Below are 27,611 nucleotides of genomic sequence, written 5' to 3'. Positions count from 1 at the left end.
GAAGAGAAGGAATTAGTCAAAGAATACCACACAGATAAATTGCAAGGGTTTCTTATGAGCTGGACATTTGAGGTACGGGAAGATCTGGGGCCAGAGTACAGTTAGTTTGGGATAAATATATTTTAGAGCAAAAAACAAAAGTCAAACTCTCTAGTTCTGAGGGAATGTTTAAGGTTTTTCAGGCCAACTATTCAGTGAAACCACCCTGTCCTTGAGTTCTATCACCCAGGAGAAGCAGGGTGAAGGGTGCTCATGACCTCCTGGTACACTTCTTTGTATTTCCTGTGTTAGTCCATTTCACACTGCTATAAAGGAATACTTGAGGCAATTAAATGAAAAGAGGTTTATTTGGCTTGTGGTTCTCCAGGTTGTACAAGAAGTATAGTGCTGGCATCTGCTTCTGATGAAGGAAGCTTCCACTCATGGTGAAAGGCGAAGGGGGAGCAGGTGCATCACATGGCAAGGGAGGGAGCAAGAGAGATGCCAGGCTCTTTCAAACAACTAGCTCTTGCTCGCGTGAACTAAGAGATCGAGAACTCACTCATTAATGTGGGGCGGGCACAAAACCATACATGAGGAATCCACCTCCATGACCCAAACACCTCCCACCAGGCCCCACCTCCAACAGTGAGGATCACAATTCAATATGAGATTTGGAGAGGACATCCAAATCAAATCACTTCCTATGAATTTACTATTTCAAAATTTAAACTTTTTCGTTCTTTCTTTTTTTTTTTTTTTGAGACAGACTCTCGCTCTGTCACCTGGCTGGAATGCAGTGGTGCGATCTCGGCTCACTGCAACCTCCACCTCCTGGTTCAAATGATTCTCCTTCCTCAGCCTCCTGAGTAGCTGGGACTACAGGTGCGTGCCACCACACCCAGCTAATTTTTGTATTTTTAGTAGAGACAGGGTTTCACTAAACCCTGTTGTGTTGGCCAGGATGGTCTTGATCTCTTAACCTCGTGATCTGCCTACCTCAGCCTCCCAAGTGCTGAGATTACGGCATCAGCCACTGTGCCCGGACCAAAATTTAAACATTTTAAAAGGGTCGCACCCATTATTTTTTTCTTTTCCAAGTCAAATATCACTCGACTTCAAGCATTGAGATGAGAATCTTGCAATAACAAGTAAGGGATAGCCCAAATTAGATAATCTTGCATTAATAAAACCAATCTTTCTAACTTTTCCAGGTAACCAGATATCTAGGAAGTCTGCATTTAACACAGTTCTTACCTTCAAAAGGCCACTTTTCTTCCCTGGAATGCTCCTCCTGGTCCCTGGCCTTTCCCACCACTCTCTGGTCCTTGCCTCCCTCCCCAAGACCCCTTCTGATCAATTCCTTCAGAGCTCGGACCAAATGTCACTTCCTTAAGAAGGCTTTCCCTGCCCCCGCCCCGACACCTGTCCAGGTCCTGCTCTTCTATATTTCCTGAGCAATGTCTACTTATCCTTTTATTTAGTATTTCAATTATAATTCAATAAAATATAAGTTCTATAAGGGCAGAACCATGTCTTGTTTACTTAGGTCGAGCCTTTTCTCCATAGCCTGGTAGAAAGAAGGTGATGAATAAGTATCCGTTGAATGAAGAAACTATACTAAATCAAGCATATAAGGAAAGCCCCTTAAGGCTGGCTAACCAATAAGTTAAATAGTTTCACAAGTATTTTTCATGAATGTGATGAATTACACTAGTACTTCGATGGGTTGTATATACTATCTACTATTATTTATAAGGCATGAAGAATAAAAGTATAGAAGACTTGGACCCTGGCCTGGGGGACTTACTAGCCCAACAAGGAAAACAGAGTAACACGATGTAAGTGTGAAGGAAGAGGCTTGATGCCGGAGGGCTGTTTCCAAGAACAGTTGGACTTGCTCTCTCAGGCCCAGCATGGCGGTCCTTGCTCCCACCTCAGCCTTCTCTTCCTCCTCATCTTCTTTGCCCTCTATGTTGCAGCCACCCTGGTTTTCTTTCAATTCCACAAAAGCACCATGCTCATCCTACCTCAGGCATTTGCACAGACAGCTCCGCTACCCTCAACCTAGCTAACTCCCACTCATCCTTCAGGGGTTTGTTTCCTCAAAAGTCGTCCCAGTCCACCCCTCGTCTAGGTCAGGCCTACCTGTTATATATTCTCATGGCAACTGAGCTCCTGCTTCCTGCATGTATTACAATGATAAGTATTTGTGAAATTATTTGTTAATCACCATCCCCCACTAGACTTTAAGCTCCACATGTCTGTCTAGTTCCCCTGTCCCTGGAACATAATAGGTCTTAAATACACTACTTGACATGCAAGTAAGTAATAGAACAACTAAACAAACAGTGGGAAGGGGGAACTGTATTGGGTCACTGACAATGACTAGGATTTGGGTAAACAAAAATTTGAGGCATCTAATAAGTGACAGAGCTCAGGTTCAAAGCTAGGTCTGTCTGGGTCCTAAAGGGAGTTCATAATACTCTCCAATAATAGATTGGATTAGTCCTTTTTTTTTTTGTGCTAGGGTCTCACTAGGTTGCCCAGGCTGGTCTCGAACTTCTGACCTTAAGCGATCTCCTCCCACTTCAGCCTCCCAAAGCGCTGGGTTTACAAGCTTCAGCCACTGTGTGCAGCCTAGACTGGATTATTCTTCCCAACTAGGCACCTCCTCCCTCTAGTAATATTATATATCCTCACTCTTTGCAACATGACCTTTGCAAGACCTCCTACTAGGAGGACTACACCGACTAATGTCAATGACTTTGGGCTTGGTCCTGTGACTTGCTTTGGTAACAGAAATGGAAGACATCACACTGTACCATTGTTGAGCTAAGACTTTAAGGCATAATAATCACCAACCCTTTTAAGCTTAAACCTTCTACCATAGGAAGAGTAGGACACAAATGACTGTTCCTCCTTTAGCCTAGATTTTGAAAATAACAAATACAATGGACTGGAACCTGACTCCAAGTTATGTGGCTTATTGAGTAAGTTCAGCCTAGTGACACAGCTGAACCACAGCCAACCTGCACACCATGAACATGAAATAAATGTTTGCAATTGTAAGCCACTGAGATTTTGGGATTGTGTGATATGCAATATTGTCCCAGCAGAAATCTAACTAATATGGCTCCTCAATGACAAGGTTGCAACTTATTTTTTTCAGCATCTAGCACATAGCTGGCTACATAGCGGGTGGTGAATCAATACTGTTAAACCCAATAAATGATGTTCCTCAGGGACTCTAGTGAAATGGACGAAAACATTAACAATGCTTCTAAAGCAAAGATTTTTAAATGGATGAATCTAATACAAAGTGACTAAAGAGAGAAACTTTGAGAAAGTGGCCTTTTTTTTCTTTTTGGTTAGGACTCAGAACCTCTTCTGGCACTTTAAGTATAAACAAATGCTTTGGAGACACCTAATCTAACTCCTGTCAGATAAATTGATTAAGTATTCAAGAGGCAGAATATCGTTTGCTGGTTGACCTTAAAAAAAGAAAACTGTCAAGATTTTAAATGAAAGGAGCTGAAAGACTTTTCTCTTGTTATCTGGTATTTCTAATGATATAACTCAAAAACCAGAAGCAGCTAGAGCAAAAAGCTAAACTTTCAGCCCAATCTTTCTTCTGCATGAAGACTTGCATTCAATTTATTTTTATTTTTATTTTTATTTTTATTCATTTTATTTTTTTTTTTTGGAGACGGAGTCTTGCTCTGTCACCCAGGCTGGAGTGCAGTGGCCGGATCTCAGCTCACTGCAAGCTCCGCCTCCCGGGTTTACGCCGTTCTCCTGCCTCAGCCTCCCGAGTAGCTGGGACTACAGGCGCCCGCCACCTCGCCCGGCTAGTTTTTTTGTATTTTTTAGTAGAGACGGGGTTTCACCGTGTTAGCCGGGATCATCTCTCGATCTCTTGGCCTCGTGATCCGCCCGTCTCGGCCTCCCAAAGTGCTGGGATTACAGGCTTGAGCCACCGCGCCCGGCCTGCATTCAATTTAATTTCATAAATCTGTACTAAGTAACTACCAAGTATTCTGGTGATAGAGGAAAAATAGTATCTTAGATCTGAGCCACTGCAAATCTCTTTGGAACCAGGCAGGATATAAAAATATATACACTCCTAAATTCCTCAACTTAAACTCATAATGCTTTGCAACTTACAAACCATTTCTTCATACATTCGTCATTTCGTTTTCACAAGAATATGTGAGAAAGATTAATTATTATTATTATATTATTTAGACAGGTTTTGGTTTGTCACCTAGGCTTGAGTGCAATGGCTCACTGCAGCCTTGACCTCCCAGGCTCAAGCAATCCTTTTGTTTCAGCCACCAGCGTAGCTGGGACTACAGATGCACACCACCACCACACCTGACTAATTGTATTTTACAGAGATGGGGTCTCACTATGTTGCCCAGGCTGGTCTCAAACTCCTGGACTCAAGTAAGCCTCCTGCCTTAGCCTCCGAAAGTGCTGGTGAGAGGTGAAACCAGCTGGACTTCCTGGGTTGAATGGGGACTTGGAGAACTTTTCTGTCTAGCTAGAGGATTGTAAATGCACCAATCAGCACTCTGTAAAAATGCACCAATCAGCGCTCTGTGTCTAGCTAAAGGATTGCAAATGCACCAATCAGCACTCTGTAAAAACGCACCAATCAGCACTCTGTGTCTAGCTAGAGGATTGTAAACACACCCATCAGCACTCTGTAAAAACACACCAATCAGCACTCTGTGTCTAAAGGATTGTAAACCCACCAATCAGCACTCTGTAAAAACATACCAGTCAGTGCTCTGTGTCTAGCTAAAGGTTTGTAAACACACCAATCAGCACTCTGTAAAATGGACCAATCAGTACTCTGTAAAATGGAACAATAAGCAGGACATGGGCAGGGACAAATAAGGGAATAAAAGCTGGCCACCCCAGCCAGCAGTGGCAACCTGCTCGGGTCCCCTTCCACGCTGTGGAAGCTTTGTTCTTTCACTCTTCACTATAAATCTTGCTGCTGCTCACTCTTTGGGTCTGCACCACCTTTAAGAGCTATAACACTTGCCGCGAAAGTCTGCGGCTGCATTCTTGAAGTCAGCAAGACTATGAACCCACCGGAAGGAACTCCAGACACATCTGAAGGAACAAACTCCAGACATACCATCTTCAAGAGCTGTAACACTCACCGCAAAGGTCCTCAGTTTCATTCTTGAAGTCAGCAAGACCAAGAACCCACCAGAAGGAACCCCACAAACCCACCGGAAGGAAGAAACTCAGGACACATCTGAAGGTACAAACTCCGGACACACCATCTTTAAGAGCTGCAACACTCACCGTGAAAGTCTGCAACTTCATTCTTGAAGTCAGCAAAACCAAGAACCCACCAGAAGGAACCAACTCCAGACACACTGGGATTGCAGGTTATGTTTTTTTATCCCTCTCTCAGATGAGGAAACAGAGGCTCAGCCACACGGTGAGTGGCTGGTAGAAAGTGACAGATGTCTGATTCTCTTTCTTCAATGCCACAAGGGCCTCATTTCCCAAGACTTAAACATTTATAGACGTAACAGAAAACCTCTGCAAAAGCATCAACATACCACACCGGGGAATATTTTCTGGAGCCGGTCTGCTGCAGCCAGAGCCTTGGGCTTACCACCCGCTAGGCAATCTTCAAACTCATAGAGAGGCTGCCTCACAGGATTGGAGTAGGAGATCTTGGCATTGTCCACAAATGTGATGTGTCTCACGCCCCAACCCTGTGTGGAAACAGGAGATCATGGTGTGTTTCTGATGAACATTTCACAGGGTGCTGTCTCTTGAAATCTCAAAAGGAGTATTGGTTTGGAGAAGCTTGGGAACCTCAAAACACAAGAAACTTCAGCAACTGAATTGTGCACATTCAGGTTACGATAAACAGAATGTTGACTTTCCTTAAAAAACAACATAATTATATACTCAGTGCCTGGCTTACTGGAGCAATGAGACTAAAAAATGTCAGAGTGGGACAGACTAATAATTCATTATTTTTGACAGTGTCACCAAAGATTTGGAGGTGAATCCCATAAGAATTGTCCATGCTGTCATTTTAAAAAGATCAGCAATAGCCCATAAATGTCCTTGATTTCCCTTAACGAATAATTAAATATAAATAACAACTACTCTTGAAGCTCATTTAAAGCCTGAATGAACTCCTCAAAAAAATGACTCACAAATTTTTTCCCACTGTATGATATCTTAGAACATTTTGTACCATTTCTTCAAAAGACAAAGCCTTATTAATAATCTGGAATTTAGGGAACAAGTCTATATTCTTAGAAATAGTTTTCATGGTTTTATAGGCTTCAGTTATGTCTCCTATAACAGTTTTATAAAACCATACAATTTTAAAGGTAGATGGGATCTCTAAAATCCTTAGTCCAATTACTTTGTTTTATAGATATGGAAACTGATGCCCAGGAAAGATAAGTGATTTGCCTAAGGGATACATCTGGTTAATGGTGGGAATGAATGAGCTCTCTAGAGTTGCAACCAAATGAAGTTGCCTACTTCTTGGGGTAGGGTACAGTGGGTATATTTTAGTAGATGATAAATAAGCATACGGACCTAAGAGATGTCCTGCCATGACTGACTATAAGGCTAAGATTCTGCTGTCTCTCTTATTTCATTATCTTTCCATTAGAAACTGAGAGACTCAATTAGATTGAAGGTTTCAGAGGTCCAGCCCTCGAGGACCCAAGATTTGTTTTCAGCGTTGAGCACAACAGGCCAGAATCTGCCTTTCATAAGCATAGGTTAGACGGGCTGTTTTGAAGCCCACTGGTAACCTTTGGTCTACCCACCCAGTTTTGTAAATTATTTTCATCATCTAAGCAACCTACCATGGAGGGAGAATAAAGTCACTTGTGCTTGCTTTGGGAATGTTTATTTCTGAAGTATTTTTGCATTCCTTAAAGCAACTGATGAGTGGATAGCAAGGAAGGCAGTCTGGGAACGTGCTGGGTAGTGGGAAGAAAGCCAGATACATTACAAACATGCCATAGGTTAGTCACATGCAGGTGTATTTCCACAAACTTAACTTTTGGTTTCCTGGAATGCTACACAGTTTAAATGGCTAATCTGCAAAGATTAAAGAAAATCACAATACTCAATGCTGGTGAGGATGTGGTAGGGAGAAAATCATCCTATTGATTGAGAATGTTAAAGTGGTCTAATCTTTCTGGAAAGCAATTTGGCAGTATGCTTCTAGAATCTTAAGAGTACCCATATCCTATGACCTATTTCCAGCAATTTATCCTAAGAAGTAATCTGACATACTGACCAAGATGCAGTCACAAAGATGTTCTTTGCAGCACAATTTACAATTGTAAAAAATTGGAAACAATGTTAATGCTAAACATTAGGAGAAGGGTTCAGTAAGTTATGTTTCATCATATAAGAAGGCATATTCTACAGTCATAAAGCTTTAGCAGACATTGCAGTGAACTCGTGCAGTCCCGACTACTTGGGAGGCCGAGGTGGGAAGATCACAAGGTCCAGTCCAGCCTGGGCAACAAAGCCAGATTCTGTCTCAAAAAATAAAAAGAAGGCCTCATAGACAGGCATAAAATGACATGTTAATTGGTAACAGCCAAGGACATTATTATATATCTAATAAAATGTTAAAATACATATTAAACACTGAAAAGTAACAAGTGAAAAAGCAGTAGGAAAATGAGTGTCTTCTTTTCTGCTTTATGACTTTTATACTTTACAAATTTTCTATAATGGCTTTATGTTGACTTCGCAATTTTGAAAAATGTAAGGAAAATCTAAGCATCTAATAATTCTAGAACCTAGAAAAAGACAGTAAAATAAATTCCACAGAAGGAAGAAAAAATTAATAAAGATAAAAGTAGATATTTATGAATCTGAAAGCAAAATGAGACAGAAAATAAAAATTATAGAATAAATAAAGTAATGCTCCAAAAAGACTGATAAAATAGGCTTCTCTAGCAAGGCTGAATATGAGAAAAAAAGAGAAAACACAAATATACAACATTAGGAATATGAAAAGATTTTTTAAAAGATAAAAACAAGATTTAAAAAATAAGAGAATACCATATATATTTTATATCAATTAATTTTTAAAGCCAGAAAAGCAGTACAAAATCTAAAAAGGTGAGTCAACCCAGAAACATATGTAGAAGTTCACAGATTCCCAGCACCCCCACTGCCCCAACCAACAAAATTCTTAAATGCATCAGGCCCAGACAGATTTATAACTGAATTTTACTTAACCATCAAGGAACAGATAATTCATTTATTTAAACTGCTCTGGGGCTTAAAAAAGGCAGAACCTTTTAAGTTTATTTTATAAAGCTAGCATAATGTAGCTATAAAATATACAGATAGAACAAGGAATAATATGACGATAAACCAATTTGACTTATGAAGTGAGATGTAAAATTTATTGATTAATTGATTGGTTGACTGAGACAGTGTCTTGCTCTGTCTCCCAGGCTGGAGAGCAGTGGCACGATCTTAGCTCACTACAGCCTCAAACTTCCTGGACTGAGGCAATCCTCCCACCTCAGCTCCCAAACAGCTGCAACTACAGGCACGCGCCACCACAGCCTGGCTAATTTTTGTATTTTTTTTTTTTTTTTTGTAGAGATGGGATTTCGCCATGTTGTCCAGGGTGGTCTCGAACTCCTGAGCTCAAACGATCCACCCACCTTGGCCTCCCAAACTGCTGGGGTTGCACGTGTGAGCCACCGTGCCCGGCCGGGATGTAACATTTAAAAACAAAACATTACTAATTGAATTCAAGGGTATATGAGAAGAATAAGATACCGTGTACAAATAGGGTTTATTCTAGGAATGCTCAACATTAGAATACTTTGTCTTGATAAATAAAGCTCAACATTTCTGATATAAACATGCGGAAGCAGAAATCAGCTTCTTTAAATTATAAAGAACACTTACCAGAAACCAATATCATAATTAAAGGTAAAAACAAGAGGCACTCTCATTAAAGTCAGCAACAAAACAAAGATAACAACTCTCACTGCCATTCGTCTACATTACTGTGGAGTTCTACCCAGTCTTATAAGACAAGGAAAAGAAAGATGTAAGTGTTGGTGAGGAATACTATTAAGCTATAAAAGAATAAAAAACTCTTAGAACTAAGAGAGCTTAGAAAGATGGCCAAAGATAAATATGCAAAATTCACTATTTTTCCTACATCCCAGTAATAGTCAACTGGAAAGTTTAATGGGAGAAAATATCTCTAAAGGAAAAAAATCATTAAATATGTAGAAATACCATATTTAAACATGCAAGGCCTATATAAAGAAAATACTACTGAAAGACAAAGATGATCTAATTAAGAGATTATACTTCCAGAACTAAGGATTAATGTCATAAAAATACATCAATTCCTTCTAATTTATCTATAAATTCACTGTAATTTCAACTAAAACAGTGAGTATGAATATAGGAATAAAAAAATAGATCAATGAGTCAAAATAGAGAATCCATAAAGAGACTCAGGTATGTAAGGGGGTTTAGCCTTTGATAAAGACAGAAAAATGATTTAGATTACTGAATACATGCCATTAAAACAACTAACAATCCATTTTGTGCAAAAGTAGCTAGATCTTTACCCCTCATCATATAACCAAAAAATTTCCATATTCATAAAGCTCTAACATAAAAACAAGAGTTCCATAAGCCACAAAGGAAAAGACTGACACATTATAACAACATAAAGCTGAAAAAAACTTTTATATGGCTAAAGATACCTTAGATAAACTGAGAAAAACATTTGCATCATAATACAGAAAAAAGGTTAATTGCCCCAATAAAAAGAACTCTAAATCAATAAAAGACACAACCCAAAGAACATGAATCAAAGAAATAAAACTCACAAAAGAAATAAAATTAAACTCACCCTTGCTAATTAAAGAAATGCAAATTCAAACAATAAATGTTACTTAACTGACTGAGATTTCAAAAGTTGACATATCCAATTTTGGCAAGAGTGTGGAAAAAAGTTCTATGTCTCATATGTGTAACATTTTTGGAAGGCAATTTCGTTTGAAAAAAAATTTTGACCAGGCGTGGTGGCTCACACTTGTAAACCCAGCACTTTGGGAGGCCAAGGCAGGCAGATCACTTGAGGGCAAGAGTTCAAGACCAACCTGGACAACATGGCAAAACCCTGTCTCTACTAAAAATACAAAAATTAGCCAGGTGTAGTGGTGTACACCTGTAGTCCCAGCTACTCAGGAAGTTGAGGCAGGAGAATCGCTGAACTAAGGAGGCGGAGGTTGCAGTGAGCTGAGATCATGCCACTGCACTCCGGCCTGGGTGACAGAGTGAGGCTTTGCCTCAAAAAAAAAAAAAAAATTAATGACAAACATAAATAAAATATTTACATTCAAATTCTAAACTCTCTCTAACATAGCAATTCTATGACTAGGGCTTTCCTCCTAAAATAAAAAAAAATCCTATGGATGAATAAACATACAAGTATAAGAATGTTCTCTAATAGAGAACAGTATCTAATAGAAAAAAATAGAAAGTAACCTGAAATTGATTAAATAAAGAACATAGTCATACAACAAAATACCACATATACATACTATGGAAACACAGAAAGGTAGCCACAGTCATTTTTCTATCTAGTTAAAAATAAAAACCTGTTATAGATAGTATGCTATGATCTAATTTTCATAAATATAAATAAATATCAGCAAAGATAAACATTTCTCTATATTTAGATATGTCTACAATAACATCTGGGAAATAGGCTGCATACTAATCTACAAAGTCAGCTTAACAGGAAATGGGACTTGCGATGGGTGTGGAGGACTTTCTGTTTCTATCTGATGATAAAAGCTTGTATTTCTTTTACACTTAAAAAGATAAGAAAAGGAAAAAGGAAGGGAGGGAGAGATGGAGGGGATGGAGAGCTGGGAGATGGAAGGCAATCATGAAGAGTAAAACAAGAAGAGAAGCTACAATTTCAAAGGTGCCATTTGCACCCCCCACCTCCTACTTACCATCAACGTCCTAGCTACATTGCAACCCAAGGTGCCGGCTCCAAGCAGCAGACATTTGACAGACACAACCTTGTCCAAGTTTAAAGTAGGAACCAATCTCCAACACATCAGTTTGAGATTTAGATCCACTGATGACTCAGCTAACCTAGAAAAGGAGAGATTTACTTATTCAGTCTCTCATTTGTGCAATAATCTTGTTCTGAAAGATTTCAAGTGGCTATGTGAGAAAATAAGAAATAATAAGGAAATTGGGATCAAATGAAAAAGAAAATGAAGCTGGAGGGTAAGCAGGGAGGAGAAAGGTTCCCCCCAGCAGCACGCTGTTGGAGTCCTCTGCAATGAGGGGGCCACAAATTTGATACTGAGTTCCAGCAGCCAAGGTGAAAAGGGAAGAGCATGACTGGTTATAGGAATCATGGTGTCCACGAATAAGAACATACCATTTGATTAAGAGGAAAGTTTTTCCTAGTACTGAAAACAGAAATTTCTCTCATATCTCCTTAATAAAGAATGCACTCAGGCCAGGCAGTGGCTCACCCCTGTAATCTCAGCACTTTGGGAGGCCGAAGCGGGTGGATCACCTGAGGTCAAGAGTTCGAGACCAGCCTAGCCAACATGGTGAAACCCTGTCTCTACCAAAAATACAAAAATTAGCTGGGTGTGGTGGCAGGCACCTGTAATCCCAGCTACTCAGGAGGCTGAGGCAGGAGATTCGCTTGAACCCGGGAGGTGGAGGTTGCAGTGAGCCGAGATCATGCCATTGCACTCCAGCCTGGGCAACAGGAGCGAAACTGTCTCAAACAAACAAACAAACAAAAAGAGTGCACTCAGATTCGCCCTTAAATACAATAGTGGTTTCCATGAAATAATTCTTCTAATATCCTTCAAAGTGGGCCAATAAGGGCTGGGCGTGGTGGCTCATGCCTGTAATCCCAGCACTTTGGGAGGCCGAGGCAGGTGGATCACGAGGTCAGGAGTTCAAGACCAGCCTGGGCAACACAGTGAAACCCTGTCCCTATAAAATACAAAAAATTAGCTGGGTGTGGTGGCGTGTGCCTGTAATCCCAGCTACTCAGGAGGCTGAGGCAGGAGAATCGCTTGAACCCAGGAGGCGGAGCTTGCAGTGAGCAGAGATCACACCCTTGTATTCCAGCCTGTGCAGAGCAAGACTCCGTCTGGGGCACAGGGAGAAGTGAGCCAATAGGACCAAGCCAGAGGACAATGCATAAAGGACTGAAAGACAGTACAGGTACACTGGTGGTCTGAGAGCATGAGCTTGAAAGAACAAAATTTAAAATGTCTAGAACAGATGAACAGTCTGCCCTTCAGGATATGCATTGTTAATATTAATTCTCACAACCAAACTTCAATTAAAGAGCAGGATAACACATGGCAGCATGACTGGCACCCCCTGGGCTGAATTACACAACATTGTGTTGGCCTGACAGAACTTGGTGTGTGTCTTGGTTACAACAAGCCTGACTGGAGAAAACAGCTTCCCAAATCTACCTTTTAGGGTCCATACATTCACTGAGGTTCACCATCCTTGGTCCCATGCCTCCTTTCTGGTTCTTTTCCCATCCAACTGCTTTAGGACAATCTTAAGGCAAATAAAACACAAAGCTTAATGAAGGAGGGAAGAATAAAAACAAACAGATCAAGCAGCAACCTTGTATAAAAAGGATCGACATTCATAATGGCCCATGCATTGACAAGCTTTTGGTTTGCTTCTTTCTAAAAGAGACCTGAGGGCCTGAATTTCCATGGACTTGCTACAGTTGCCTCCCCATCTTTCTCAACTACTGGGAGTCTTGTTTAGGGACCATCAAACCCAAGCAATCTTCCTGTACAGGAGCTTCTGAAATAGTCCTCAACTCTGGCCCAAGGTGCCTCAACTTTCACTGTTACTGGAAGTTGCTGGGAAAAAAAAAAAAAAAGAAAAAGAAAAAAAGACAGTCTTATCTGGGGTAGGTATAACCCCACTGAGGCTTCTATCTAAGCAAGCCAAGCCAATGTAACTGCACCACACCTTCACTGAAGTTCCTATTGGGATCTGAATCTTTAAATTCAGTATGTACCTTCTGTTGCTCATCCTTACCATGTCCCCCTGCTCAGCCTTTCTGTCACTGCACCTGTGAGCAGATCATAGTCCAAGGTGACTGTCCTTTGATTAAGCTGCCCTTTCCTTTAAGCTCATCTTTATCCATTCAGAACTTTCCCTTCCCTTACTTCTCCCTTCCCCGCTGCCCTTTTAATCCCTGCTATGGGAGCCTCTGTAACTCCAATTAACTCCAATTCTAGCAGTTCCCAAAGTGTGTCCTATTCAATAATCTCAGAGGATAAGGATCCTGTAGCTAAACAGACTTGGGAAATGCTTCTATACTTATATCTATCTTCTATCTCCAGCCCCCCAATACCACTCAAACCTGGCCATTCACATGGCACATGAGGGAGATAAAAGCTCTGAGAAACCTGCAGTACAGAACCCACGTGATTTGATTTGGCTTTGTGTTTCCCGAACTTACATGGCTCTCGATATCTCCCTTCATTTCCCTGCATACCAATTACAATCTCAAAGGAAACACTGCTCTATTCTACTGTTGCAAAATTCTCTTAAACATCTCAATTGCTTTGTAGGACACGCCTGCGTCCTTCTCATGTTAATGAAAGCTCTGCCTGCCTTGGTGGAACCACAGCCTTGTAAATCTTGCTAGTGGATCCACCCACCCTCTTGGGCTCCCTACATCTCAGGACCTATGCTGCTCCCCTTTTCTCATTGAATTCCTACTGCTCACAATAAAGCCTGAACTCCTAAGCAAGAAATTCACCCCGCCACAGCCTACACTTCCAGCATCACCTCCAGTCTGCCTTAAGCAACAGACTCTGCAGGAACAGAAACTCCTTGACTTGAAATTAAGATGTATGGGACTGGGAGGGGGAATTTTAATTTTGTTTCTAATTGTACGCTGGTTTTTTCCTTTTTTTTTTTTTTTTTTTTTTTTGAGACAGAGTCTTGCTCTGTCGCCCAGACTGGAGTGCAGTGGCACGATTTTGGCTCACTGCAAGCTCTGCCTCCTGGGTTCCCGCCATTCTCCTGCATCAGCCTCCTGAGTAGCTGGGACTACAGGCGCCCGCCACCACACCCGGCTAATTTTTTGTATTTTTAGTAGAGATGGTGCTTCACCGTGTTAGCCAGGATGATCTCGATCTCCTGAGCTCGTGATTCACCCACCTCAGCCTCCCAAAGTGCTGGGATTACAGGCGTGAGTTACCACACCCAGCCTGTACACTGGTTTTCTTTGTCCATTCTCCTACTTTTGAATTTCTATCAAGATCGCAATTTTCCTTTCCTTGGGAAACTTTTTAGCTTTTGAAATTAAAAAAAAAAATAGTATTGCCAAATATAATTATGGGACATAGAAGGTATTGAGATTCCCTTTACACGATCTTTTGTTTCTGGGATAGGATGACCAATGAGAAACCATAGGGCCAATTATCCTTGAAAGCTACTTGGGCCCCAGTTTGGCTGGGGGTATCATTCACAGCAAGAAGCCAGAAAGCAAACGTCCTTCCCCATTTTAAATTGGGCACTCTAATGCAGTATTTTTTAATGCCATGAAAAATTAAAACTGAAAAAATAGAGTTTTCTTGTTTGAGACAGGGTCTTGCTATGTTGCTGAAGCTATTCTTTAACTCCTGGGCTCAAGTGATCCTCCAGCTTCAGCCTCTGGAGCAGCTTCGATTACAGGCATGGGCCACCACACCCAGTCAGATTTGAGTTTCATAAAGAGATTAAGACTTCAGAATTGTTTTTCTGTGGGGAAAAGAAACAGTTCCCACCTGCTACTAATTGATATTTTGTTTGATTTTATTACTATTCTTAGATTGAATTAAATATGTGTCTCTCAACAGCAAAGACATGGAATCAGTTTAAATGCCCACCAGTGACAGACTAGATAAAGAAAATGTGGTACACATACACCATGAAATACTATGCGGCCACAAAAAAGAATGAGATCATGTCTTTTGCAGGAACATGGATGGAGCTTGAGGTCATTATCCTTAGCAAACTAGTGCAGGAACAGAAAACCAAATATTGCATGTTCTTAGTTATAAGTAGGAGCTAAATGATGAGAACTCATGGACACAAAGGGGAACAACAGACACTGGGGCCTACTTGAGGGTGAAGGGTGGGAGAAGGGAGAGGATCAGAAAAAATACTAGGTACTAGGTATTAGTACCTGGGTGATCAAATAATCGGTACAACAAACCCCTGTGAAACAAGTTTACCTATATAACAAACCACATATACCCTGAACGGAAAATACAAGTTTTTTTTGTTTTTTTTTTTAATGTGTCTCTGATACATAGCACAGGAACTTGACAAGAACTACAGAATCATAGCCTAGTACTGTCATCCATAACTCCAGCCTAGGTTTTCTCTTGTTACAGGTAAGAAATTATTAGACAAAAATAAAACATAATTTCAATTAAAAGCTCTCTATACTCAAAAGGTAACAGATGCTGGGCTCATGTCTGTAGTCCCAGCTACTTGGGTGGCTAAGGCAGGAGGAAAGATTGCAGGAGGAAGGATTTGGCTCAGGAGTTCAAGGCCAGCCTGGGCAACATAAGAAGACCTCATCTCTCAAAAAAAAAAAAAATAATAAAGGCTATAGCCATTTCTAAGAAAATCAGATGCTCCTTAAACTTAATAATGAAAAAAATACCACATATGGCAATAGTATTTACCATACCTGCCTCCATATAATCTATACCAATAAGACCTACACCAAATTAAATAATATATAATACATAAAAAAATATATATGAACATATATATATATGTTTTTTGAGACAGAGTCTTGCTCTCTTGCCAGGCTGGAGTAAAGTGGCACTTATCTTGGCTCACTAAAACCTCTGCCTCCCAGGTTCAAGCAATTCTCCTGCCTCAGCCTCCTGAGTAACTGGGACTACAGGTGCGCGCCACCATGCCTAGCTAATTTTTATATTTTTAGTAGAGAGACAGGGTTTCACCACGTTGGCCAGGATGGTCTCGATCTCTTGACCTCATGATCTGCCTGCCCTGGCCTCCCAAAATGCTGGGATTACAGGCGTGAGCAACCGCAACTGGCCAAGAAAATATTTTTTAGGGAAAAATTGGGGGCTGTCTCCCATAGTGGGCAAGCAGGAGGAGCACAGGAAAAACCAGAGTTAAGATGATGGAATCTCTACCCTCAGCAGTGTCTGCCATCTTCCTCCACCAGGTGCCAGAGCTGTAACACACCATGAGGAAGCAAAAGAAGACATAGGATATTTAAAATAATACTCCATGACTGCGCAAGGTAGCTCACAGCTGTAGTCCCAGCACTTTGGGTGGCTGAGGCTAGAGGATTGCTTGAGCCCAGGAGTTCAAGACCAGCCTGGGCAACCTAGTGAAACCCTGTCTCTGCAAAAAATACAAAAATTAGTCAGGTGTGGTGGCACATCCCTGTAGTCCCAGCTACTCGGGAGGCTAAGCTGGGGGGATGGTTTGAGCCTGGGAGGTCAAGGCTACAGTGAGCTATGATTTTGCCACTGCACTCCAGCCTGGGTGACAGATCGAGACCCTGTCTCAAAAAATAAAATAAAATAAAATAATTTAAAATAATACTCCTTATACCATTACCATGGCAACTATGGGATGTCTTAAAAGTACTGAAAAGTACAACCATACTTATATTTTCAGTTTACATTATGATATAGAAAAATTCTTTATAAAGCTGTATTTACCATAAAGTTTTATTTACAGCTAAGACGGAACATATTAATTTACATGAAAAACAGGAAATTCATTTGCCTTTCCTAAGCTAAATAATCTACATTAAATATCAGGCATAAAGAAGATATGTTAAAGGCATTATTGGATGTCAGAAAACCTTTTTCAGATGGAAATGTAAGGTGTGGTTTCTAGGTTTAAATGTCAGCATCAGCTGGGCACGGTGGCTCACGCCTGTAATCCTAGCACCTTGGGAGGCTGAGGCAGGCAGATTGCCTGAGCTCAGGAGTTCAAGACCAGCCTGGGTACATGGTGAAACCCCATCTCAACTAAACACAAAAAAATAGCCAGGTGTGGCAGTGTGCACCTGCAGTCCCAGCTACTCAGGAGGCTAAGGCAGGAGAATTGCTTGAACCCCGGAGGCAGAGGTTGCAGTGAGCTGAGATCCTGCCACTGCACTCCAGTCTAGGCGACAGAGTGAGACTCTGTCTCCAAAAAAAAAAGTGACTAGGCATAGTGGCTCACTCCTGCAATCCCAGCACTTCGGGAGGCTGAGGCTGGCGGATCACGAGGTCAGGGGTTCGAGCCTGGCCAACAAGCGAACCTGCACTCAAGCCTCAAGTGGCAGGGCAAGACTCCATCTCAAAAAAAGATAAAAAAAAATGTCAGCATCATCAAGCATGAGCGTTATCATAGAGAGTAGGATGTAAGAATAACTCAGTGACTGTGTCATAAAGTGTAAAGAAAACTGCCTCTCCACAGAGTGGTTGGCAGAATTAAGTGATTGCCTCATGGAAGGTGCCTGGCAGCTTGTCAGACACACAGACCAGACCCACATTACTTTTTAGTTAACTCTCACCTCATTCCCCAAGACCACGTTTATTCAACCCGCGGCCCAGGACGGCTTTGAATGTGGCCCAACACAAATTCATAAACTTCCTTAAAACATTACGAGATTTTTTTGCTTTTTTTTTTTTTTTTCTCATCAGCTATTGTTAGTGTTAGTGTATTTTATGTGTGGTCCAAGACAATTCTTCTTCCAGTGTGGCCAAGGGAAGCCAAAAGATTGGATACCCCTGTGACTATCTTTAAGTGTAGTTTAATAAAACGAAGGTACAGCATGTAAATTAACATTACACAGGAGCTATTTTATAATTTGCCAGAAGAGGGTGCTACATTCAATGCAAATATCTAAAGACAGCAGAACGGCAAAGGCTCTAAACTGAAAAGCAGCATCGTCCTTTGATCAAACGGAAGTACTCTGTCAATCTTTCAGAGAAGTCTGTAAAGACATCCATGTTAGAGCACAGAACTGCTGAAAAAATGTCATGTGGGCCAGTCCTGAATCCTTTTGACTTTAGCACTCTAGAAAAGATATCTCAGAAGAGATTTTTTTTTTTGAGACAGGGTCTTGCTCTGTCACCCAGGCTATAGCACCTATAGCAGCGCAATAGGCTCACTACACCTCCACCTCCCAAGTTCAAGTGATTCTCCCGCCTCAGCCTCCTGAGTAGCTGGAATTACAGACGCCCGCCACCACACCTGACTCATTTTCGTATTTTTAGTAGAGACAGGGTTTCGCCTTGTTGGTCAGGCCAATCTCGAACTCCTGACCTCAGATGATCCACCTGCCTCAGCCTCCCAAAGTGCTGGGATTACAGGCATGACCCACCACACCCAGCCTTGAAAGAGATTTTGACACCACCTCCCCCATCACACACACACATTTTAAGGCATATCTATGGCATAAGGAAAGAAATGTGCCTTGGAACCATCAGGATGGTGTGAGGAACAACAAGTTAAATAATACATGTGAGGCCAGGCTCGGTGACTCACACCTGTAATCCTAGCACTTTGGGAGGCCAAGGTGGGTGGATCACTTGAGGTCAGGAGTTCAAGACCGGTCTGACCAACATGGTGAAACCTGTCTCTACTAAAAATACAAAAATTAGCAGGGCCTGGTGGTGGGCTCCTGTAATCCCAGCTTCTTGGGAGGTCAAGGCAGGAGAATCACTTGAACCTGGGAGGTGGAGGCTGCAGTGAGTCGAGATCATGCCACTGCACTCCAGCCTGGGTGACAAAGCTAGACTCTGCCTCAAAAATAATAATAATAATATATGTTGTGAAAGTGCTCTCAAAAGCATACAAATCACATAAAGATGAGGAATTATTCTGGCAAGAAGTATAAAAGTGCGGGGCTTTATGTGAGCTAGGAAATTTACATAACATTTATAAAGCACCTACGATGTGCCAGACATTGTGCTCTGACTTTGACACAGGACATGGATTCCTGATAAGAAATATTTCCGGAGCTGGGCATTATATTCTTATTTTACTCAAACTTGAGTATGTATTCCATCTCTGTGACATACGTAAAAAAATATATATGTATATATATACACACACATATATATCTCTCTATAGAAAAAATGTCTCTCAGTCTAAGTTTCGAATTTAGAAAATGGGGATAAAAGCTGATAGTTGTCACATAAGGATCAAATGAAGATATTAAATGTGGAAGGAGAAATGGCATTTTTGCTGACTGGTTTGCTATATGGAGAACAGGATCACATACATCTAACACATCTAACAAATAAATATTTAAGTGCATTAATACTTCATCCTTCCTTTAAGAATGGACAGGAATAAAGATTTTGTGTTAAACAAAAGTAAAATTGAAAACAGGCGGAGCAGAGGGGAACAAATCCTGAAGACTGAAAAAACTGCCTAGAGAAAATTTCCTGGTCACAATCTTTGCCTTTGTTCCAGTCTGAATAGCAGAGCGTGCCCTCTGTTCGAAGTAGGTGTCTGCATTGGCAAAGAGGTACAAGTTGTACTTTTCTCTTCCTTTCTTGTGCCATTGTGAAGGGATGAAAAGAAAGTAAACCTGGTTCTGTTTCTGATAAATGATAATTATATGCATTTTCAAAGACCGGCAAATTACCTGGGCTAAATGCCATTTCTGGAAGCTTCACTTCGAAGATGATGCTGTGGGCAACGTCTCGCGCCCCCTGCATGGTACGGTCACGGAAGCAAAGAACTTCAACAGACTGGAAACTGCTACTCCTGTTGTCATGCCCGGATTTTTATTTATTTATTATTTTTTTTAAAGGAAGGAAAAGAAAAAGCTCACATAAGAGCTTCAGCAAACCAGTTGGAGAGAATTCAATGCATTGTAATTATGCCTCTCTGATACCCACAGGAGATGGCCTTAACTCTTTTGAACATATTCATATACGGTTCCTCTGTCCAAGTGTTTAGAGGCTGAACAATGAATTGGCTGTGATTTCCTTCTAGGTGAATTTTATATTACAGTCATATTGCACATAAATAATTCTGACAAATAAATATTTTAAATGCAAGGAAAAAATGCTCACAAGACATTTAGGAAAAAACTCTTTAAGACGTGGGTTCTTTTGGTTCCCTCCGCTCTCCAAATATGAACTTCCATATCAAGCAGTAGCACTTCAGTCAGTAGTTAGGAAGCCCATTTGCACTGTGTAGACTTACCACCTGGATAATTGTGGATTGTCTCCCTAAGAGCACAATCTATAATTTATCTATCTTCATTTTTTAAATAAACATTTTTATTTAAGTAAAGCAGACACATTACACAAATCCCAAGTATAAAGAAGGCTGTCTCATGCCTTCTCTCAAAAGTAACAACTACTCTAAGTCCATATATTGGTTTTGCCTATTTTAACTTTACATAAATGGAATCATAGAGTACGTATTATTTTAGGTCCAACTTATTTCACTTATGTTTTTAAAATTCATTCATGTTGATTTCTGTATTAATAGTTCACTCAGATTCATTGTAATACAGCATTTCATCGTAAGGGATATACTAAAATTTATTATTCATTTCACTATTGAAGAACATGTGGACTATTCCCAGTTTTTAGTTATTGAGCATAATGCTTCAGTAAACATTCTTGTATATGTGTTTTGCTTCTATCTATGTATGTATTTCAGTGAGTAATATACTTGAGAGTAACATTGCTAAGCCATAGATATTTTTAATTTTGGTAGATACTGCCCAACATTTTTCCAGCCGTATTTGCTCCACATCTTCGACAACACTTGGTATGGACGTTTTTGTTAAATACTTTTGGTGGATATGTAGTAGCATCTCATTATGGTTTTAATTTTTATTTCCTTAATGACATGATGTTGGGCATCTTTTCAAATATATACTGGCTTTTAAGATATCCTCTGTTTTAATTGTTTTAGGGTTAAGAAAAAATGGAGAATGATCGCAGTAGAAAAATCCTATCTGAAAGAAACCCAGACAGCTAGAAGGGAGGGCTACAGAATTTGTGTCAGGACCTCTGGCTACCAACTCTACCATACGCTAAAACATCTTTAGCACAGAATGATCAGAATATGCAGGTCCCTAACAGACCTGCTTAAGGTTCACTAGTATGGAAATTGGGTTATGACTGATTTATTGATTACCTGATTTCCATGCCCAAAATGGAAAAAAAAAAAACATTTAGGAAAACAGAGATACAAATAGAAACAGACACATTGTAAAACACATACTGACAAAGGCAGACAGACAGACAAACACACACTCTTGTAAATACCATCTGTGGGCTGCTAGGACCAAAAAATTCCTCAAAGGCCATCCAGGGTACTGGGCTAAGTTACAGGGATCATATACACCAATTGTTATCTGTGAACAAAAAAGACTTTCTGAGTGAGTCAAGTATCATCTCAGCTTCACAATACAGATGCTGCTCATACTTCCTCTTTGTTTCTTTTATGCTTTCTGCAAAGCCTTAAAAATTAGACATCTGGTAAAGGGCTAAGGGGAGGAGAAGAAAGCCACAGGATCTCACACTGGACTACAGAACTTCTTGATGGCAGGGGTTATCAAATTCTTGTCTGCATCCCTGTGCCTTGCATTGGGCCTGGCAGAAAGTAGGAGCTAAATACATTTAGAAGGAAAAAAGACTAGAAGGAAGATGGGGAATGAAGGAGGACAGTCAAGAGGGCTTGCAGAGAAAATCCTCTTGTAAACAAAGAAATATAATCTGTGAAACTGACTCATTTTTATGCAATGAGAAAATCAAAGAAGGGCTACTACTAATGTAAGCCTACAATCAGATCAAGTTAAACAGCTAGTTACCCTTGATTTTGCTAACATATATTTCCTCCCTTCCCCTTCCCATCCCACTCCAATCCTGATCTTCATCTGGAAAACTCTACTCAATTTAAAATACCATTTCTTCAGTGAAGTCTTCTCCTGGCAGAAGTAGTTGACCTGTCCTTGCTGCTTCCATAGCTCTTTGAACCTTGTATATAACATTTTTCATTTTTCTGTCTCCTTCCTTTCAAAGACAATGAGCATCTAGCACCCAGATACTGACTTCTAAATACCATTCTCCAAGAAAAGAAATCAGGGCTCCTTGGACACATGGTTAATTCTAGGGCTCAGGCAGGGAAAATACAAGAGAAGCTTGGAGCATCTTATAATACCAGGAAAGGAGGTACTCAAAAAACAAATGAATTGGGGCATGCCAAGGGGATACAGGCACCAACTGAAAGAGTTCTCAATGGCCAAGGCTGGCACAATTTGTACAACAATATAAATAATATGATGTTGAATTATAACCCAAAGTATAAAATAAGTATCTATGAGTCCACATTGATATAAATAAAGAATGGAATAAATGTGAAGGGACAAGTCTTCCTTAAAGAAAATTTCCAAACAATATATGCAAATACTGCCCTCTTCAGAAGCAAAATTTAACCCTTCCCCTCCTTAAAGGTAGCTGGAATTAGTGATTTACTTCCAAAGAAAAAAATAGTAACTTTACAGTGGAGAAACCTGGCAAATATTACCTTAACCAAGTAATCAATTTAACATTACCAAGGATGTCACGTGGATTATCAGATGATAACGGTACTTCACTCTGTGGTATTCTTTCCAAAAACCCGTAATAACCCCAGTCTAATCACAAGAAAACATCAGACAAACGCAAATTAAGGGACATTCTATAAAAATAACTAATTAGTACTCCTCAAAAATGTCAAGGTCATCAAAAAAATCAAAGAAAGCCTGAGAAACAACTACAGATCACAGGAAACTAAGGAGGAGACATGACAACGAACTGCAATGTGGTATCCTGGACTGGATCCTAAACAGAAAGAGGGTATTATAGGAAAAAACTGGTGAAACTGGAAATGTCTAGAGTTGAGTTAATTGTAATGTAAAAATTCTGGCTTCTTAGTTTTGACTAATGAAACGTGGTGATATAATGTGACAACATTAGAGAAAACTGAAACCAGGTGAAGGTATATGGTAATTCTCTGTATTGTCTTTGCCACTATCTTCTGTAAATCTAAAATTATCCCAAAATAAAGTTTATTTTTTAAAAAAGGAAGACAAAGAGCATCTGGAGAGCAGAGAGTATCTTTTTCATCTCTCCACGATCAGTTCATAAATACAGAGCAGACACTCGGTGAATGTTTTTGAATAACAAAGTAGATGGATGGATAAATGGGTGGAAGAAAGGAAGGAAGGATGTACAGTGAGTAGGGGTGAGGGAGAGAAATTACTGGCAGAGAACCATAAATTGACCCATAGGTTTCCTTCATAAGCATAACATGGGTTAAATGAAAACACGGCTGACACGTTTTTGTTAAATCTAGATCCAGTTAGTTCTGTAAGGATGGAATCACCCTAAACACTCCCTTTTATTTCCCACAATGCTTGGTATAGTATCAGCCACAAAGTAGGAGCTTAACTAATATTCAGAAGAATATCTATAACCCCACTATCCTGAGAGAACTATTAACATCTTGGTATATAATTGCCCATAAACTTGTTCTTTGCATAAATATATTTTAATTACTAGGACTTTGAAACAAACATGGGATGATGCTGTAAATACTGTCTTTGTTGTTGTTGTTTTGAGACAAAGTCTCACTCTATACCCAGGCTGGAGTGCAGTGGCATGATCTCGGCTCACTGCAACCTCCACCTCAAGGGATTCAAGCAGTTCTAGTGCCTCAGCCTCTCTAGTTCCTGGGACAACAGACAGGCGTGTGCTACCATGCCCTGCTAATTTTTTGTATTTTTTCAGTAGAGATGGGGTTACACCATGTTGGCCAGGTTGGTCTCGAACTCCTGGTCTTAAGTGATCCACTGGCTTTATCCTCCCAAAGTGCTGGGATTGCAGGCATGAGTCACTGTGCCTGGCCTAAATATTGTTTTATATCTCTTATTGTATTATGAACTGTCTTCCATGCCAGTAAATGTTCTACAACCATTGTGAGTCATGGCTGAATGGCATTCCATTGTATTGATGTACCAAACTTTTTCTATTTCCTTTTGAAGGACAATTAAGTAGTCTTAATCTGCTCAATCTCTGAAAATGAATTTTACTATGGTCTTATCAGATAATTACTGTATTATTTCAAAGACTCTTTAAAATATTTGCTACCTTTTCTGTTATATACAATTTTCTTATTCCTAAAATTGAAGCATTTTTTGTCTAAATGCATGTTCATTTCTTAAACGCAAATAGATTCATATTTAATTTAATACAAATATGTTCATAGCTATGGTCATCCTTTCAGGAAATACCTTTATTTGAGATTTCCTTTTCCACAGAGATAAGGTTTCAGCATCTAAGGTTTACAGTATCTAGTAAAAATAGAGCTTACTACACTGAGTAGTCTCTTACTAAATGAGGCCTAGGGAAAAGTACTCAACCCTCCAAGCTACAGTTTAATCATGGAGGAAATAATATATTACTTATTTCATAGAGCTGTAGTGAGGATTAAATGAGCTGATACTAAATATGAAAAGTCCAGCACATACATAGTGCTACTAATATCATTATTGGTGATAGACTCAGAATCTCCAGTGGTGAGCCCAGCAATCTGTATCTTTAACTGTACCAGGCTCCTGAATTATTCTGATGCGGCTGGTCCACTCCATGCACTCCAATTTGGGGCATATTAGAGAGGGTGCTCTTATAGACAAAAGAAAACATCTCTGAACTGTCATTATCTTGAAAACTCTGAACTGGCTCTACATCTTCCCATGCTCCTCAAAATGTGGTTCATGCCCCAGCAGCATGCATGCATCAGCCTTCCCTGGGAGCCTTCAGAAAAGCAGAATCCCAGGTCTCCACCTAGACCTGCTGAATCAGAGCTTGCATTTTAATAAGAACCCAGGTGATTAATACACCCAGGGAAGTTTCAGAAGCACTGTTCTTCCTCAACCTTCTAATAGCCATGGGTCTCACACTTGAAGATTCTTGGGTATCACCTGCGGAGCTATCAAAAATACTGCTGCCTGCGTCCCACCTCCAGAAGTTCTGGTTTAATTGATCTGGAGTTTGGCTTGAGTATTGGTTATTTGAAAAGATCCTCAGGTGATTCTAATGTGCAGGTTACAAACTTCTTGATTGTCTGCAGCAGTTTCTCAAAGTATAGTCCGGCACAGACCACCTGCATCAGAATTGCCTAGAAGCTTGATGAACTTGCACAACACCCTACCCACACACATACACACACTCAATCTGATCCCAGACCTCTCTAGGTACCACCAATACCTGCATGTCCAGTGACTACTGCATGTGATTCTCGTGTACACTATCATCTTAGCACTAGCTGTCTAGAGTCAAAAGAAGAAAATGAGTATTTGCTTAAAAGAGGGTTCACTGCATAAATATACACAATTGTAAGAAATTCCTGACTTTAGAAAAATTAAAATATGGAGAAACAAGCATTTTAGAATAAAGAAAACACAGGATGCATTTTATGTTTGATGTCTTGCTGGTTTAGAACTCTCTGTGAAGGCAGGAGCAGTGTATTCATCTTTCCATTTCTAGTTACCTAAGCACAGTGCCTGATAGTCAGCAAGTATCTATTGAATAGATGACAGACTAGTAAATTTCTCCAGGCTTGAATACATGGACTCCTCCTCTGCAAAGATTTTGAGCAGGGATCCTGGGAGGCAGCTAGAGGGGGAAAAGTGATGCCTGAGTGACACAGACCTGAAACTTCTATACAAAACCGTGATGCAGCATCTCAGCAAGTTCCTTTTCCTTCCTTCTTTCCTCTCTCAACAATACAGGGTCTCATGGCATTTTAACCCTGGGATTCTCCTAGGTGAGAATGTGAAAGTAAGATGAAAAAAAAAAAAGAGGGCTTCCAATGAGAAGCAAGAGAACTCTGAGAACAAGATTTCCAGTCTAGGGCTTCCACCAAATTAAGAAGTTGTCTTCCTTGAGCTCTTCTGGTTCATGTGGCCACCCCATTTGCTACTCTTCCATCAGGGACATCTTTTTATTTTGTTCCCCTCTGCCAATTACGACAGATAGCGTCTGCCAGACAAACTACATTTATTTAGCAATCATCGCATCAATTTCACACTGCTTTTATTTATAAAAAGCATTTACAACTCTAGGCCAGGCGCAGTGGCTCACACCTGTAATCCCAGCACTTTGGGAGGCCAAGGCGGGCAGATCACGAGGTCAGGAGATCGAGACCATCCTGGCTAACACAGTAAAATCCTGTCTCTACTAAACATACAAAAAAATTAGTTGGGCATGGTGGCGGGCGCCTGTAGTCCCAGCTACTTGGGAGGCTGAGGTAGGAGAATGGCGTGAACCTGGGAGGCGGAGGTTGCAGTGAGCCAAGATCTCGCCACTGCACTCCAGCCTGGGTGACACAGCAAGACTCCGTCTCAAAAAAAAAAAAAAAGAAAGAAAGAAAAAGGAAGAAAGGAAAAGCATTTATAACTCCATCCAGTGTAAAAAGGGGGAGAAGGGAGAAACTAGCATTTCAACTTCCAAAACACTGAAACAGCTTAGAATTAGAAAATGGCCTGATGCAGTGAAAAATGCACTTGCTGAACAGTCAGCAGGTATGTGTTTTAATTCTGCAGCTAACTGATTCTAAGACATCGGGGGAAGTTCCTTCCTCTCCTGCAAGATGAGGGGGTTGAACCTTTCATCTCAAAGGATTTCTTCGGGCTCTAGAATCATAGAACTTTAGAGAATATGTAAGAAGAAAATATCCTATAGGTCACAAAACAACACAGACTATATCAAAGCTCAATCTGACAGAGTATCTAAAGGCTATTCAAACCAGCAAAGGAAAAACAAACAAAAAAAACCACACAAAGGCTATTAAATGGGTTACCTAGGAAGAATCCAGGCAGTATCAATCTAGAAAATGCCATTCCTACAGAAACATTGAGTTGCAATTTTCAAATGACTTCATAAACCTGGGCCCTTAATCAAACATTCTGGATCACTTGCTCTTGTGTAACCTTGAGCAATTTACTTAACTTCTCTATGCCTTAATTTTCTCAACTATAGGATAATTTTTTTTTTTTTTTTTTTTGAGATGGAGTTTTGCTCCTGTTGCCCAGGCTGGAATGCAATGGCATGATCTCAGCTCACCATAACCTCCGCCTCCTGGGTTCAAGCAATTCTCCTGTCTCAGCCTCCCGAGTAGCTGGGATTACAAGCATGTGCCACCACGCCTGGCTAATTTTGTATTTTTAGTAGAGATGGGATTTCATCATGTTGGTCAGGCTGGTCACGAACTCCGGACCTCAGGTGATCTGCCCACCTGGGCCTCCCAAAGTGCTGTGATTACATGCATGAGTCACCACGCCTGGCCTATAGGATAATTTTTAACTGTACTTAGCACAGAAACTGAGAATGAGGCCAGCACTCAACAAATGGTAACTACAAAAACAACATAAATACACTCTCTTGCAGTAACCTCATTGACCTCTTTGTCCAATCCAATCCATCACCACAACAGTCATTGCTTAATGATGGGGATGCACTCTGAGAAATGCATTG

At 40.4% G+C, this 27,611-nt stretch overlaps 1 protein-coding gene across 17 annotated transcripts in view; it reads right to left on the bottom strand.

Annotated features, from left to right (window-relative positions):
- Positions 1-27,611, bottom strand: part of ATG7 (autophagy related 7) — a 267,087-nt gene that overhangs the window by 191,455 nt on the left and 48,021 nt on the right. For 12 of the 17 annotated variants that reach the window (XM_065539502.1, XM_045384718.2, XM_005547834.4 and 9 more), the window contains 5 exons: positions 21,360-21,448; positions 19,715-19,836; positions 12,525-12,615; positions 11,016-11,160; positions 5,568-5,726 (listed from right to left, as the gene is read on the bottom strand). In XM_065539502.1, coding sequence (XP_065395574.1) covers positions 5,568-5,726; positions 11,016-11,160; positions 12,525-12,615; positions 19,715-19,836; positions 21,360-21,448 — 606 coding nt within the window. The remainder of the gene's footprint in view (positions 1-5,567; positions 5,727-11,015; positions 11,161-12,524; positions 12,616-19,714; positions 19,837-21,359; positions 21,449-27,611) is intronic. The other 5 variants (XM_074032987.1, XM_074032989.1, XM_074032988.1 and 2 more) reach the window with 2 other exon arrangements.

Source organism: Macaca fascicularis, chromosome 2 (assembly GCF_037993035.2).
Source record: "Macaca fascicularis isolate 582-1 chromosome 2, T2T-MFA8v1.1".
Classification (NCBI taxonomy): domain Eukaryota; kingdom Metazoa; phylum Chordata; class Mammalia; order Primates; family Cercopithecidae; genus Macaca; species Macaca fascicularis.
The sequence above is the reverse complement of the archived record's forward strand: the minus strand, read 5'-3'. Positions and strand labels throughout refer to the sequence as shown.